Here is a 15,983-nt window from a genome sequence, read left to right as displayed (position 1 = left end):
CAGTAGTGTGTACACTGGCTCTTTGTCAACAATAAAGGGAGAAGAAGAGACAAAAGTCTAGGGGTGGCCAGCCTGAGAAGGAGCCAGAATTTACCAATGTACATTGCCAAAGAGCCACAGTAACACATCAGCAGCCCCCCATCAGCTCTCCCCCCACCCCGCTCCCAGAGCCTCCTGCCCATCGGTGTCTCCCCACACCTCCTGATCAGCTGTTTCTTGGCATGCAGGAGGCTGGGGGGGGCGGGAGGGGAGGAATGAGGACATAGCAGGCTCAGGGGAGGGGGCAGGAAGGGGTGGAATAGGGGCAGGGCCTGTGGCAGAGCCGGGGGTTGAACAGTGAGCACCCCCTGGCACATTGGAAAGTTGGCGCCTGTAGCTCCAGCCTCGGAGTCGGTGCCTATACAAGGAGCCGCATATTAACTTCTGAAGAGCCACATGTGGCTCCAGAGCCACAGGTTGGCCACCCCCGCTAAAGTCTCTCGTAGGGGTGGAAGTTTTTTGTCGCCAAAACTGGGCATTTTTCGCAACAGAAGTCCCATTGCAGTGTGTACGCTCTTGCTGTTTTGTTGCCAAAAGGCAGGTTTTGGTGACAAAACTTGCCAGTGTAGACAAGCCCTCAGTCTCCACAGACCATTAAACATTTGATTTCCCTGCTGGGACTGCCAACAATGGTTCCAATAACCAACTGTGAAGTGGATACCCAGCAATTTCAAAGCAAACTGAAACAACTCATTTCATACAGACCAAAGAGCCAGACATTAACTATTGTCACTATTTGTTTTCCTGGGTTAGACTGCAAGTGGTAACAGAGGTAAAAAGCCACAGATCCTATTTTTAATCAAATGACTTTGCCAGTATCACACAGTTAACTATGTCTTCTAAATCTAACTTCAAAGTAGCAAACTTTTTAAATACCATAAATTGGTCAAATCCTTTTTTATATTATTCTCAAACTAAACTAAAATAATGTAGATTGCTAAATGAACAGATTCTGCAAACAGTATGCATATTTACAATGATCTTCAAAACAAGTAAAATATTGTAGCAATTAAAAAAAGATATCTAAAAGAACAAAAATCTTTACACAAGAATAATATAAGAATGCAATCAGATGTACATACTGAAACCCTACACAAATCATTTAATATTCATCAAATTAAAATTAAAATATATCCACAACACACACACACCAAGTTACTCATACCACTGCATTATAAATAACTTGATCAGCAGAAGTGACTGAATGCACATTACTGTAAGAACAAATTTAACAAAAATATCTTGAAACCATATGTAAATCTGAGGTCACAGATTATACACCAATATTTAAACTTGACACAAGTTCTCTGAATATTAAAAAAAGAGACAAAAACAGGAAGTTAGCACAGGAAGAACTGCTAGTCTTCTCTCCCAGATATATGCCTCAGGTCATGTTAAGGTATTAAAAGAAATTCACTAAAAAATTAAGTAAACTTGAAGTTGTGTTCCAATAGCTGTAATAAGGGAAGTAATTGGAGTTCAAATTGTGGTCTTGGGTAACCAACTGTACTGGTATATTTGCTACTAATAAAAATGGATGAAGTTACAACTTCAACTACACTATTGCTGATTCAAAAATACAGCAACACTTTCCACTTACTGTTGAAGGTATTCAGCAAATGGATACTTTTGCATGCTACTAAATGTGCATCATGATAAAAAAATAAAAATCCCAAACAATGCATTTAGAAGACTACTAAGATTTTGAAAATCATTCTATTAAGAGCTCTACTTATTTATATTATTCAGCATGCAAAAGTATGTGTGTGTCCAATACTCAACTCTGTGTGTGTATATATTTGTGTGCATGTGTATTACAGGTAGCAACACCTACAGGTTACCCAACATTTATCACTATAAGATAAATGTTTTCACTGATTTGTAACTTTGCCAAACTTTAACCATAAGGACTAACGTTTCTATGCCAAGTATCTGCCTCTCGCTGAATTTTTGGGGAAATTTCAGCAAAAACAGGTCAGCCCTTGCTCAGGCCAAGGTTAGGAACAATTACATTGTTTTGACCACATTAAATTCTTACAGACATTTTGTACAGAAGCTCTAGGGCTTCCGTGTTTTGGAATAAGGTCTTGAAATGTGGATGGGTCTGCCGGTCTGTCCAGTGTCTATCTGTTTTATTTTATTTCTTCTTTTCAAGTGATTTTGCAGAGAGGAAATATAAGTGAACTCTTACCAGGAAGGAGTAGGTACCCCTTTAAGAGAAGTCCTTGCCCGATAGAAATCTTTTTTTCTGAGTAAAAAAGCAGACATTAGCAGAAGTTGCTGATAAAGGATGAACTAAGCATATCTAAGGCCTACTTGAGGGGAGGGGGGAAAAGAGGAAGAGAGTTCTAACATATAGTTTGTGCATTATTTTTCCCCATTCTTACCCTGTTGATTTGTTAAAATAAACAAACTGCAATTTTTTCAGTGAGTGCATGCATTTTTATGATGAAAGCTCTGGGATTGGGTAACCCCGTATCACAAGCCATAACCCTGTCTGAGTCGTTATAATCATCACCACACCAACCAATAGTGATGTCAAAGGATTAGGACTTCAAGTGAGGAACAAGTGGCAAAGGAAGCAGAACAAAACTGGGAATAAAAGCTCCTGTTTTCATGCAAAAAGAGTAAGTAGATTGGGAAAGGGAAATACAGACTATATAGGAAAATAATTATGTAGTGAGATAAGATGAGTTCAATCAAGTTGTGTGCTAGTTGTAGTTCTGTGTGTCAAGCCTTGTGAGAATCTAGCTTAAATGGTAGTGTGTGTTTTTGGTTTACTACACCCCTATATTAGTGCCAATTTAAGAGGAGTTATCCTGGCAAAAGGTCATATATATTCTGTTTCTATCAAAGGAAGCCGAATGAGGAAATAAATAAAAAATTCTATACTCTCTACACATACACATTTTAAGGAAACTAATGCACTTGGCTTGAAACATTTCCCCAACACTTATCAGCCTAAGTTTTAAGCCTTGTTGCCCATCTTACACACAATGCAAGAAAAATATGTGTTTGTTTTATAAATTAGTTATCTAGCATGATTTGAAACACCCCATTAGCATCTGGTGTTATGGGTGTTGTAATCTGGAGTGTGATCTAGGTTATGACAGGAACAGAGAAAACAATCTTAAAGGTGTTAAACTGTGTCTACATCAGGTGTTAATGGGAGAGTTTCAAATCGTGTTCACTAACTAATTAATAAAAAAGCACTTCCTTTCATCATTTAGATCAGGGGTCTCAAACTCCCAGCCAGTGGGCTATCTGTGGCCTGCGAGCCTCCCCAATGTGGCCCGTGGGGCTCCAGCAGTTTTGGAGCTGGGTCTCTCCCTTGGCCCCACCTGCTGCCCCCGGGCGCTCCCCCCTCGCTCCAGTGGCTGCTGGCCCCTCCCTGTGGCCCAGGGGCGGGGCGGGACAGGACAGGGCTGTGCCTCCGTGCTCTGCCCCTACCCCGAGCGCCCCTGCAGCCAATGGGACGCTGCGGGGGCGGTGCCTGGGGGCAGAAGCACGTGGAGGCCCCCCCGGCCTGCCCCGCTTTGGAACCCCAGGTAAGCGCTGCACCCCTGACCTCCTCCCAGAGCCTGCTACCCCTCCCCACATACCCCCTCCCGCCCCCAAACTCCCTCCCAGAGCCTGCACCCCCTCCCCACGTACTCCCTCCCACCCCCAAACTCCCTCCCAGAGCCTGCACCCCAATCCCCTACCCCAAACCTCTTCCCCCACCCAAACTCCGTCCCAGAGCCTTAGGCAGGTGGGGGGCAGAATTTTTGGGGGGCAGGTTCTGGGCGGCATGAATGACATTGGTCTGCTGGTAGGATTTGAGGACTAGCATTGGCCCTAAGGTAAATTGAGTTTGAGACCCCTGATTTAGATAGTAAAGGAAGTCATTGGGAGCAGAGTTAAGGCTGTTTGGTTCCCCTAAATTGTGCATTTCCATACTATTTAATGTTTGTTTTAAGTTATAACTTTACTGTTAAATTTCCAAGCTAAGTATGTGGCTTGAGAAAACTATTACTTAAAGAGAAAGAAAACATTATGAAAATAGAAGCTAAATATAACCATAATTCCTTAATGTTTTCTGTCCTGGAATTATTTTCTCTAAATAGAATTGTTGTTCCTTTGCCAATAATCTCATTTAAAGTAATGTTACCCTTCTTAGAAACTAATCTAATTTAAAAACAACATTATTCTTCCTTACCAACGTCATTTAAAATAGATCTTTTAATATATTTCTAAATAATACTACCCACCCCACCCCACAAATCCAGCCCCAGCCAAAAGGTAGTGGAGAATAGATTGATCTTTAATACAGGGTTTTAAAATAAAATTGCTAATAACTTCACATTATTTTAAAATAGTACTTCAAGTACCACTTGTATCCGTACAACTTTATTTATTTGCAAATAAACTTTATATTGCTAATCCATGCAAGGATAAAATATGACATCATCTGAGTTGATGGACACTATCCAGAAGTCTGTATTAAAAATGATAGTTCCACTTACTTTAAAAATAGAAGCATGATTTTAGCTTTTCTAGTATTTGAGGTAGAAAACCAACATAGACATTGAGAATTTGGATTAAGGTCCCTCTCAAACTTTTACGGTGCAAGCAGACTGCTGATATGAATGTGTACTCAGACGAAAGAAAAGTTTGGAAATGAAAAAGATACTGTTTAGAGTACTTCTTTTATCATTTTAGACAAAGAAACAAATGAGGGGAATGAAAACACGAAAATTAGTATATGTGGGTAGAAAATGATAATATTGTTTAAATTGTTCTTTCATCTGCTATATAGTACAGTTCAACCTTTTCTGATAGATAGCACTTAGGACTCAGTTTCTAAACTGACCTAAAAAATGACATTAAAATTGGACACTACTTAGATGAGTAAGGAGATCTACTCTTGAGAACTAGTATAAAGAACAGAGCATCTCATGTTCAAAGTTGGCCTGTAAAAAGTTGTTGTCATGAGAAAAGTGTGTAATGGAGTGGTTTGTTTCAAAGCAATTGTTCACTAACTGTAGTTTAGTGGGAGCAGGATTCGGGAGCTTTAAAACTTGTCCAAACTTTCATAGTCAGTTTAGCCTGTATCTTTCGCTTAGACAGAGGCCTGCTCAGCTTGGGACTAAAACTGGCCTTGGAGCCTGGATAGGAAAAGAGCTGCCCAGAACATAAACTTTGTTCAAGCCCTGAAAGACTGCTCAGCCTGGGGCTTTGGTTTAGGAAGAGGCTAGCTCCACTTATTTGATATATTCTAGCCTATCAGCACCAAAGAGTAGAAGTCTTCCTTTGGACTAGACCAAATAAAATTCACTTAAGCAATAATTTAAAGCTTTCTAAAAAAAATGTTAAATGAAAGGTTACAAATTTTCATTGTCCTGCCTACACTACATAAAATAATCCATTTCCTTCTCAAATAGTCATCAGACCTACATGCCAAGCTGTCAGGGAAAGGAGGAGGAGGGAATAGTGTTACATCTACAATGTGATTAGACTTCTGAAAACATCTCATTTTCTGAAATATTATTTATGTAGTGCCCAAAGTGTGCTGTGTATCAGGTCTTAAATCATCTGTATGAAATGTCACTTCTTTCAATTACAAAAAATCTTCAAAAGATCTATACACAATTTGCTTCAGAAGACTCCAGAAAAGATCCATATGTTATACACTACACTGCATTCAACTTTACATTTTATGTTTACTTAAAAAGGTTTCTCTTGCATTTCCCATGCAACAGTTAGATGCTTTCTTATGTTCTTAAAAATCGGACAAAAATCTATTCAGCAAAATTATGAATGACTAGGGTTGTACTGCTTCTTGCAATCATGTATCTATAGTAAAATTTACATATATTACCTTTGATTCAAAGTTTCACTGTCAAGGAATTCTGTGGTATATCATTCCCCAAATCATGGCAAAGAAGCCAGGAAATCCATGAGGTTGACTTCGCAGATTTTCCAGGAAACTGACACTTTGTGTAGAATATTTTTTGGAGGGAGAGGGGAGCTTCCCTACACCCACCCCAAATTCTGCATGGATTCCAGAGAGTCAGTCTTATGGAGGAGTTACAGGACCAACTGAACATAAATTGCTATAAAATGTAGTATTTGCTCTCTATTTTAAATGTGCCCTTCTAGAATACAGATAAGAGGCATAAAGCTATTAATCACATTTTAGAACATGAGAAGCAAGGCCACTGTGTTCTTGTTTACAGTATTTTTTTTTCAAAGTAAGTATTAACTTACAGAAATACAGCCTAATGCTAAGTAGCCCATATAAATAATCTAGTGCACTTTTATGATTATCATCCATGGAATACCTGTTCTAAGAGATCTTTTAAAAATATTAATGTACAAAACCAGAGGGACTGGAGAAGTTCATCACCCAACTGTCCAGCCATTACCATCCACCAAGGTATCCTGTTTGATACTAAAAGACTTATAGGGACACAGTCAACTTAAAATCTAGTAAATTAAAAAAAAATTAATTAAAAGCAGTTTAAGGTTCTATGGCTGCTGACCTCCCAGTGGTTTCAAAATTACATTTTCTTATTTTTAAAAAGTGTGTATTTCCGCCTCCAGTGAAAGATTCATGTGAACAGAGTGAAGAAGACTATACACAGAGTGCTACAAAATGCACAAACTACAGTCTGAAATATTTTTTTTTTAATTTTGGTTAATTTACAGTAAGCTGAGGTGTTATAATAATAATAGATAAATTTCAGTGTTATTTTTAAGATGACATCCCTATAAAAACAGAAACAGAAATAAACTTTTTACATGGTATGTTTTACCAATACTGTATTACAATCTTCTAAGAAAGCTGTCTACCTAGTCTTTCGTTCATCTATTACTACTACTGTTATTTAACATTTATATTATGATACTATCTAGAGACCTCAACTAGGTTGGGACTCCACTGTGATAGGCAACGAAGGACACATATTAAACAACAGTTCCTGCCTGAAAGAGCTTACAATGTAGTGGGCTTTGGAGAGTCTCGCTTGTAGCCCTATAAAGTCAATTGGCATCTTCTTAGTGACATCAATGGGCTTTGGATCAGACCCCAATACCCAAGGTATCAACAGTGAAACTACTGTAATTTTATTCTTGTTTGTGATAACCAACTACTTTAAAACATTTAGCTTATGATGAAAAGATAATTAAAATACACTGGGCATAATCTTGAAAAAATTGGATGGATGCTTTTTTGAAAAATATGATTTATGTTAGCAGCGTGCCTACAAACTGAGGTTACCTAGAAATGTAATATATTGTAATTGTTTTCCAAACACTGCACAGTAGTGACAAAGCTATCATTTTACTTTTGTCTTTGTACTATTTTGTTGGCAGTAATTAAGTAGAAATTAATTTATCTACTTCCAGAGTCTTGGTTCTTTTGTCTTGAAAGAACATGTTTAAAAATATTCTGCTCCATCACCAGCAGCAGAAGCTATGATGCAACTGACTGCATTCTCCACAACTGCACAGTTGTGGGGGGAACTCCACAGGAGTCAATGCCATTTGAGGTAATTATAGGGTGCACACTAGATAAAGCTCCTGTAATGGCATGAAATCTAATACAAGATTAAAAGAAATGGGTGTGTGTGTAGAGATATGAAGGAAAACTGAGTGAAAGAAATAACATTCTTCTAATTTTAATCTTAGGAGTATTTAGACACAAGTAAAAGGAAATTAATTTTATTAAATATATATATTTTCTTAATTTGACAGTGTCTTGACTGCTGTAAGCAAATTTGACAGTCTCATTTAAAACAGTTTATTCACATCACTGTATACAATGTGGCAGCTCCATTAAAGTTAATAGAGGAATAAATATTCAGAGTATAAAATAAAGATTTTAGTAACTATTGGCTTCTGTCTCTTATTGGTAATACACCAGAAATGTAAAATACTATGTCCAATTCACCAAAATTTGAGTGCTGGAATAAAACAGATCTCCAACTTCAAACAGCATAATAATAATTCCATTCTACATATAACTCCAAAGTTCTTCCATCTTGAAACAAGACCTGTCAGACCAGAAAAACCTAAATGAATGTTGACAAAGAAGAATTAAATGATTAACAGTGAAAAGGAACTAATTTATGTTAGCTAATTATATTCCACTTTTAACTAGGGAAACTAAGGATTCTGTTCTACAGGAATATCTTATTTCTGTTGTACAAAAAAAGTCTCAGAATAAATTATAACTAAGGTAAATATGCTATTGCAGGATCTTCATGCAAATTTATATTACTTCTACTAAGCAGTCTTCAATTATAATAGCACTTATAATAGCTTCCTCAGATCAACATATTTCTAGGAAAAGATTTCTGACAACTCACAATTTTTACTGTATTGTGATATTAGTGTTGTTTGAATTCCCAGGGCATGATGTGAACACACCGTTCTGTCTGTGCACCTGCACTGCTTTACAATCTCTATATTAGATTTTGTGCTCTACTACTATATTGTTCTTTTCCTCTCATGAGTATGACGTTTTGGCTACAGGTAAAGTAGAATGGTGGCAAAACAACTTAAGTAACATTCAGCAATGTAAACTATCACATCATTTATGAAATATAATACATTGCATTGGTCACAAGCATGTATGGAGATGATGAAACAGATGGAAATTGGGAAATCATAATGCAGAATATTCAAGATCTAAGAGCCAATTTCTCTTTTGACTGAACATACATAAGATATATTAAAGTAATAAACAGTGTCTCCTTTTACTAACCAATAAGGTAAGCAATTCAAGTTCCTGTTGCACTCAGCTGTAAACGCTACAAACACGTATATACCCATTCACCACGAGGGGTGGCCTGCTATTCCATTTCTTATTTAAACCTAACCACGATGAAGCAGACTAAATTAAACGCAGCACCATTTGGCAGACATGGCAGAGAACATTTGTTTTCTAGAAGAAGTGCCCAGCACCCAACACAGAGTAGTACACCCATGGGATTCTCTTTGATGGCCCTGCCCTTTGCCAACAGCAGACGTGCTTAGCTGTCTTCATCCTGAAACCCCCTTCCCAACAGCTGACATTTACCCTTACAAAGCACAGCAAGAAGAGTTATATAAGTGAATACGTTATTACATGGGTACTGCCCTAACACGCGCTTACCACGTAACGCACGGACGTCTAAATACCAATCTGCGGCCTCGAGCCAAGCTGCCTAACCCAGGTGCAGCCCGGGGCCAGCAGGGGCCCTTCTCGCTCAGGCACAGAAACCAGCGCCCCGCCCGTTATCTGCTTCCCTGCCCGCCGCTCTCGCTCGAAGGGGCCCTTTCTTCCCCCACACCGGAGGCCCGAACGAGAAGGGGGAGGCGGCTGCAGGTGCGCTCTCCCGGGCAGGGAGCCGAGGGGCTGCCCCCGAGGAGCGCTAGCACTAGGGAGCCTAGCGGGAAGCGGGTGGCGCAGTCGCGCCATCGGCTGAGGGACAAGCCGAGATGCGCTTCCCGAGCGGCGAGAGGAAGTGAGGGAGGATTCGCCTGCCACCCCACCCCCCGCGACCGAGCGCCCCTCGTACCTGAGTGATCGGGCCCGGCGCGGCGTCCCCCGCCGCAGCTAGCCGGGGACGGGGGACGGGGGCACCACGGGCTCGCGCTGCTAGCTCCTGATGCCTTCACAAAACAACAAACAACCAGCAGCAGGGGAAGCGGCGCCTGCGCATCACTGCAGCGCCCGAGCACCCTGGCAAGTGTAGTCCGCTCCCCGCTCACCCACTGCGAGCCGAGGCCGGGGGGAACTACCGAGCCCAGGCAGCAGCGGGGCGGCGGCGAAGAGGTCAAAGGGCAACGAGGCTTGTCAACAAAGGAACCGTCAGCGGCTCCTTGAGGGGCTGGTGCTATGGCAACGCCGCACGCCCCCGACGCCTGAGCGCGGCAGAGCTGGGGCCACGGTCCAGAGCCGGCTGCAGCGCCTTGGACAGCAGCAGCGGCCAGGCTGAGGCGGACCGTGGTAAGCAGTGGCAGAGCGCGCGCCGGCCCGGCCTGTCGCGGTGGGTAGTTGGCGCCTGTTCGTCACAGAGCGTGAGAGGTGGGGTAAGGCCGCGGCGCTGTAAGCGATTGTCCGTCTGTGCCCGGCTCGGCTCAGCGCCGGAGGCGGCCGGCGGCACAGGCCGCATTTCTCAGCTGTAGGAGGCAGGAGAGGGTAAAGTCCGTGTCGTGACGGCAGGGTTCCCGGCTGTTTCGCCCAGTCCCGGCTGTGCTCCCGGGAGGCATTTTAAAGATGGGGAAGAAAGGGATAAAAATATCCCTGCTGTGTAAAACAGGCATTTACAAAATCGGATCAGGAGACGAGACATTCCCCTGCACTTACTTTTAATGCCAGACAGTGGGCACGGATATTTAACAGCCAGTGCAGCTCGGAGAACGTGACAGTGAAAGTGGCTGTGTAAACTCCAGACTTCATGCCAGCGTATTGGCTCATCTGAAAGGAATGCAACAGGGAAAGATTAGTGATAAGGAAACTGGATATTTAAAGTGTTGCCAGTTTTAATCTATCATTGTATTAGCAGCAGAGGTAAATAAATGGTTTTGTTCAGGATTTTTTAAAATTGACAGTATCCCACTTACACCTAAAGTTTAATCTAAACCAGTCAATTTATATGTTAGAAAGACAAGGTGAGGCAAACAGGCAATAACTTATTGGACCAACTTCTGTTGGTAAAAGACAAGCTTTTGAGCTTACACAGAGCTTTTCTTCAGGTCAGCTGAACCTCTAAAGGTCACCAGACTGGAATGACTTATTTCATCAAAATGAATTAATACAATTCTGGATCAGTTCTTAGACCACGCACATCACCATAGTATCAGCGCACCCTCCAGTCATGCATTAAACCACGTGACTAACATCTGCCATACATGTTCTCTCATCCTCTCCCTAGGGGGAGAAGTGTACAGTAGAGTGTCTTGTTTTGGTACGGCTTTTTTTGTGGATAGTAGGCAGGAGTTAATATGCAAGTTACATATTTGTAAGAAAAGGCAAATCAAAGAAAATACCAAACCTTTCACTTGAGAAACGTAGAGAATAGATTTTTAAAATATATTGACAAGAGATCTGTTTGTCGTCAGTTCAAACAGTGGAAATTGCCTTCTCTCTGAAAAAAAATTACTAAACCACCTATCTAAACTCCACAACAAAACAGTTGTTTATAGAAATACAGAAGTTCAGCAAGTTAATCCTTAGTACACACTCGCCTTAGCATGGGGGGGAAAACTATCCTTTTGCGGACTTCATTTGAAAAACAGCAGTATAGAAAAGTTTGTAGGACTGGCATTTCAGTAGTTTTCTTCTCTGGAGTCATTCGTTTATCATGCATTTAAAAATAAATAAATAAGCTGAGTGCTGGTTTCCTATTTTACCTTTCATATAACACTTATCAGTTAGAAAAGGTTGGTAAAGTAAATCTGGCAACCCTTAAATTCTCTTATAAAGGAATCAATTTTGCACTTCTATGGTTTTATACATGTTCAAAGCACGGGATAGTTATTAAGGCCTTCTGTACACTCAGGAATAGCCCCAATTCAGTAATGAAGAGTGCAAACCCCACCTTGTCCTTGTCTAGTTATACTTAGTTGCACTGGTATTGAGCCCTATGCCTACTGCTGGCCATTGATTGCTGAATCATAAAATCATAGGACTGTAAAGGATCTTGAGAGGTCATCTAGTCCAGTTCCCTGGACTCATGACAGGACTAAGTATTATCTAGACCAGTGTTTCCCAATCCTGGGATGTCGATTGTGTAGGGAAAGCCCCTGGCAATAGCAGAACAGCATTAAGCCTCCCGACGCTGAACCTTGTGCTCTCATTCCTCCTCCACATCACACTGTCTTGAGCCAAGCAATTGCGCATACACAGATTAGACTGTTTTAGTGAAGCTGGAAATCTCAGCAAGGCATCAATCTTATGCCACATTTGAAAACATGAGGGAACTTTCACCTTTGACGGCCACGTGAGATCTTGGTTAGAATAGCTCATCCAAGGACTGCCACTTCTAGCAGTTGTCTAGTCCCGAATTATAGAATCAGAATAGTATTAGACAAAGGGATTAGACAAAAGGTCTATGGCAGTGGTTTTCAACCTTTGGGTCGCAACCCGGAATGCAAGGCACGGGTCGCCTTGCTCAGCTCCCAGGGACCCTGGTGGTCGGCCAGTAAAAACTAGTAGTCCCTACCTGTTCTGACACCAGGCTGCACCCCGGAAACGGCCAGCAGCAGGTCCAGCTCCCAGGCAGGGAGGCCATGGGGCTCTGCGCGCTGCCCCCGCCCCGAGCACTGGCTCCGCACTCCCACTGGCCAGGAACCAGGCAATGAGAGCTGGTGGGGGCAGTGCCTGCGGGCGAGAGCTGCGCGGAGCCTCTTGCGTGCCTCTGCCTAGGAGCCGGAACTGCTGCTGGCCACTTCCGGGACGCAGCGTGGTCCGCGGTGCCAGGACAGGCGGGAAGCCTGCCTCTGCACCCCTGCTGCGCCGCTGACCAGGAGCTGCCGGAGGTAAGCCCACACCCCAACCCCACGCCCCAACCCCTGTCCCAGCCCCCCCAAACTCAGATCCCCCTCCTGCACCCCAAATCCCTCATCCCTGGCTCCACCCCAGAGCCTGCACCCGCAGCCCAGAGCCCTGACCCCGCCTCCCGCACCCTGACCCCCTGACCCAGTCCAGAGCCCCCTCCCACACCATGAACCCCTCATTCCCAGTCCCACCTCGCAGCCCTCACCCCCGCACCCCAACCCTCTGCCTCATCCCCAGCTCCGTTGGGTCACGGGCATCAACAATTTTCTTCCACTGGATCGCCAGAAAAAAAAGTTTGAAAATCACTGGTCTATGGAACCTGAACCCAACCTTCTGTCTCAAGGGAAAAGATTTCTTCCAAATGTTCCATAGTGATATCTACAATGTTTTTTTTTTCTTTTTGAGAAGGTAAAGAACACTAATGCTAGATATATTTAAACTTTAGTGAATGCTGTAATTCAAGCAAATGGCTGGCTGGGACAATAGCCACCATGTCACATCATTAGTTAGTAATGAGCAATTACTGATTATTTAATGCTATGGAGTACTCTTTACTACGGAATGGAGCCTTCACAAATAAACTTATGTCCATGGATATGAGAAAGGTATGGTATTTTAAAAAATATTCCAGGATTATCAGGTCTCTGCAATTTTCCACACGTTCTAAAATTTCATTTGAAAAAAAATTCTGTCCCCTCTGCAATATAGTAGGCCCTCCACAATATAAACTGTAAAAGCTGCTCTTCTAAACTGACAGAAAGCCAGAAATAGTAGAAACAAAGATGTGAAGTAGGCCCTCCTTCACTTCAGTGCCTACAGAGGATTGTATCAGTAAGTTACTAGACTATTTTAAAATTACACTTATTTGGAATCAAGCCATTTAAAAATAAATGTAAAACTTTAGGACAAAGTTTAGAATTATGCAAAATGCCCCCTTCTCCCACAAATATAAGCAGCATTAAAGTATGCTTGTTTACCCTTTCCCCTGTGCAAATTAATCTTTCTGAATTATTATACTGAAGCTGTAACATGCTGTAAGTGTTAGCATTATTATTCCTCCTACCCACAAATCTAACCCATTGAGAAGGTGTTATAGATTTGAGTGAAAGAATGAGTCTGACTCCAAGCATGGGTTTCGCATGCTACATAACCCTCTTTTCACTGTGCTACTTTTTGCTGGAGCTTACCTACTTACCATCTTTAAAATAGCACACCACTAAAGTAACTGGATCCAGGTAAATAACTGAATAATACGTAAGTGACCTGTACAATGCATTGCAGAAGCATACAACAAAACTCTGTGAAAGTTGGGAAAAATTCCTTCAAGTTTCATGGCTTAATTTCCCTGCAGCTTTCTCCTTCAGGAAACACATTACTTTCCATACACAAGTAATTAAACTAATTATATATTTATGTACTGATCAGATTCCTAATATCTATTTGTTTAATAAAAACAATGATTTAATATGAATCTAACTGAAATATTATTTTCCCTATTATTTATAAAGAGAAGAAACTCATTAAAATTATCTCTTAATTAGGAAAAGAAAATGACTTCTGCTGAGATGCTACCATCGAGTACCAACACTGAGAAAATCAAATCTGTTCAACTGCCTTCCTGTGCAAATCCTGGCAATCCTGTGTTTTCCTGTATGTTGGACCCAAAGACACTCACTACCAATAATTTCTTGACAAACCCTCAGCTTTTACTGTTTAAAACAACTTCAAGTGAATATGGTGCTATACCACCTACGTCTCAAATGGTACCATGTACCTACCATCCAAAGGATGAAACATTTACAAAACATTTGTTAACTTGTGGTTTGACTCAACATAATTATATAAACACTGCCATTGACAGAAGTAGGGTATATGACTACCCAAATATGCAGCATACTCTGTAAAATTGTACTATCTTACTTTTCTCACATATTTACTGAAAGGACTAGTCATTTTAGCTTTGGGAAAACAAAATGCAGGCTTGTTATTTTTGTTGTCCATTTTGGGAGTAAAGTGTCAATACATATTACAGTAAAACACTTTTTTTACTACAAGGATCAAAAAGGATTTTAAGTGAGTATTTGTTAATAAATTTCTGTGCATCAACCCATACAGGAATAAAGTATATGTCTTGAAATGAATGTGTTAAACACAACACTTATTGTACATTAAAGAGCTAAGTGCAACAGAAATTCACCTGAGAGGATAGATCTTTGAGGTTAATGTTCAAAACAAGTGTCAGATCCCGTGTTACAAGGCCAGACTATTTTTTTTTAAACTGATCAGATCCTGCCAATATTTCAACCACCTGCAACCCCAAGGAAGCCAAGTGAGTGCAGAATTTGTCTCAATATAATTTTGATGTGAGCAGATTGTCCTTTAACAGGTTTGTATTCTGCTTCAGTCTTAGTATTTGTACTGTGCAACTTACGCAGAGACAAATTCTGCAACTCCTTCCACAGTTGAGGAAAGTCAAAACCTTAAAGCTGTTCCCAACATTTTTTGCATAAAGGGAAGGTGGGACTGTACAGTTCTGCACGGAGAAGAGGTTCAGTGGTAAACTTTCTGCACAAAACATGGGGAAAGTATTTTGCATAGGTCAAGATAACAGCCAGTGGATCCGATAAATGCACTGATCGACTGGAACACAACACAAGTCTGAGGGAGGTGATGCAACAGTTTGCAGCCAACTTACTGGCTGAAATGTAGTGTCCAAAACCAAGCTATGCATACTGCCTCTGAGTTGCTGAAGGGGGGATGCCATCTATCCTTAACATCAGTGTAGTTTTCCCCATGTACAGCCCTTTAATTTGTGGTTTGCATGTGAGACAAATGTTTTAATCTATAGGTACTGTTACAATATGCACCTTAAAATACTAATTTAAACCAAAGGGTACACAAATATGAAAACAAAAGTAACTGAACTTCTATATTTAAACATGGATGGACCATATTTTTAGCAATGGGTAAATGGGAATTCACTCATACAAATCTTTGTTAGGTGCACACGTTTGCTTGATAAATAGGGGTTTTGAAGGCACAAATATAGAGGTTGGGTTGAGGGCAGCTAAAAGTTGGGTTGGGAATTTTATGCAAGTATGGTTCATTTTATCCTCGTATGTAAAATATAGTCTGAACAGAAGATTAAATATAAATCACATGCTCTGGAATAAAACATTCACTGTATGGAACAGACAGCTCAGAGAAAAAACGCATAGAATAAATGAAAACTTCAGGCAGATAATACCTTGTGAACATCAGTAACTGTGTCTTTTGGTCCCAAAGAAGTGGCATTCAGAATAAGTGAGAAACAAAAAGTTACATTTAAGCAAAAATGGGTGAATGCTAATCACAGCCCTGCATTAGGGATAACAAACAGAGGGAGAACTGGGAGGCATTATGCACAGCTGCTTCA

The 15,983-nt window shown here is 41.2% G+C and overlaps 2 protein-coding genes across 7 annotated transcripts in view; one reads left to right on the top strand and one right to left on the bottom strand.

Annotated features, from left to right (window-relative positions):
* Positions 1-9,838, bottom strand: part of CCPG1 (cell cycle progression 1) — a 55,437-nt gene extending 45,599 nt beyond the window's left edge. For all 6 annotated transcript variants that reach the window (XM_065412468.1, XM_065412466.1, XM_065412467.1 and 3 more), the window contains exon 1: positions 9,585-9,838. The gene's annotated coding sequence lies outside the window, so the exon portion shown is untranslated. The remainder of the gene's footprint in view (positions 1-9,584) is intronic.
* PIERCE2 (piercer of microtubule wall 2) lies at positions 9,836-14,694 on the top strand. The gene is made up of 2 exons (XM_065412476.1): positions 9,836-10,015; positions 14,110-14,694. Exon 2 carries the CDS (start codon positions 14,119-14,121, stop codon positions 14,470-14,472), a length of 354 nt encoding a protein of 117 aa, XP_065268548.1. The 5' UTR covers positions 9,836-10,015; positions 14,110-14,118; the 3' UTR covers positions 14,473-14,694.
* Positions 14,695-15,983: the final 1,289 nt, after the last annotated feature.

This window comes from Emys orbicularis, chromosome 10 (genome assembly GCF_028017835.1).
Source record: "Emys orbicularis isolate rEmyOrb1 chromosome 10, rEmyOrb1.hap1, whole genome shotgun sequence".
Lineage (NCBI taxonomy): Eukaryota > Metazoa > Chordata > Testudines > Emydidae > Emys > Emys orbicularis.
Note: the sequence above shows the minus strand (reverse complement) of the source record. Positions and strands in the feature narration are given on the sequence as shown.

Coding starts and splice junctions, on each gene's coding strand:
- PIERCE2 (XM_065412476.1), top strand. CDS start 14,119: ATGACTTCTGCTGAGATGCTACCATCGAGTACCAACACTGAGAAAATC.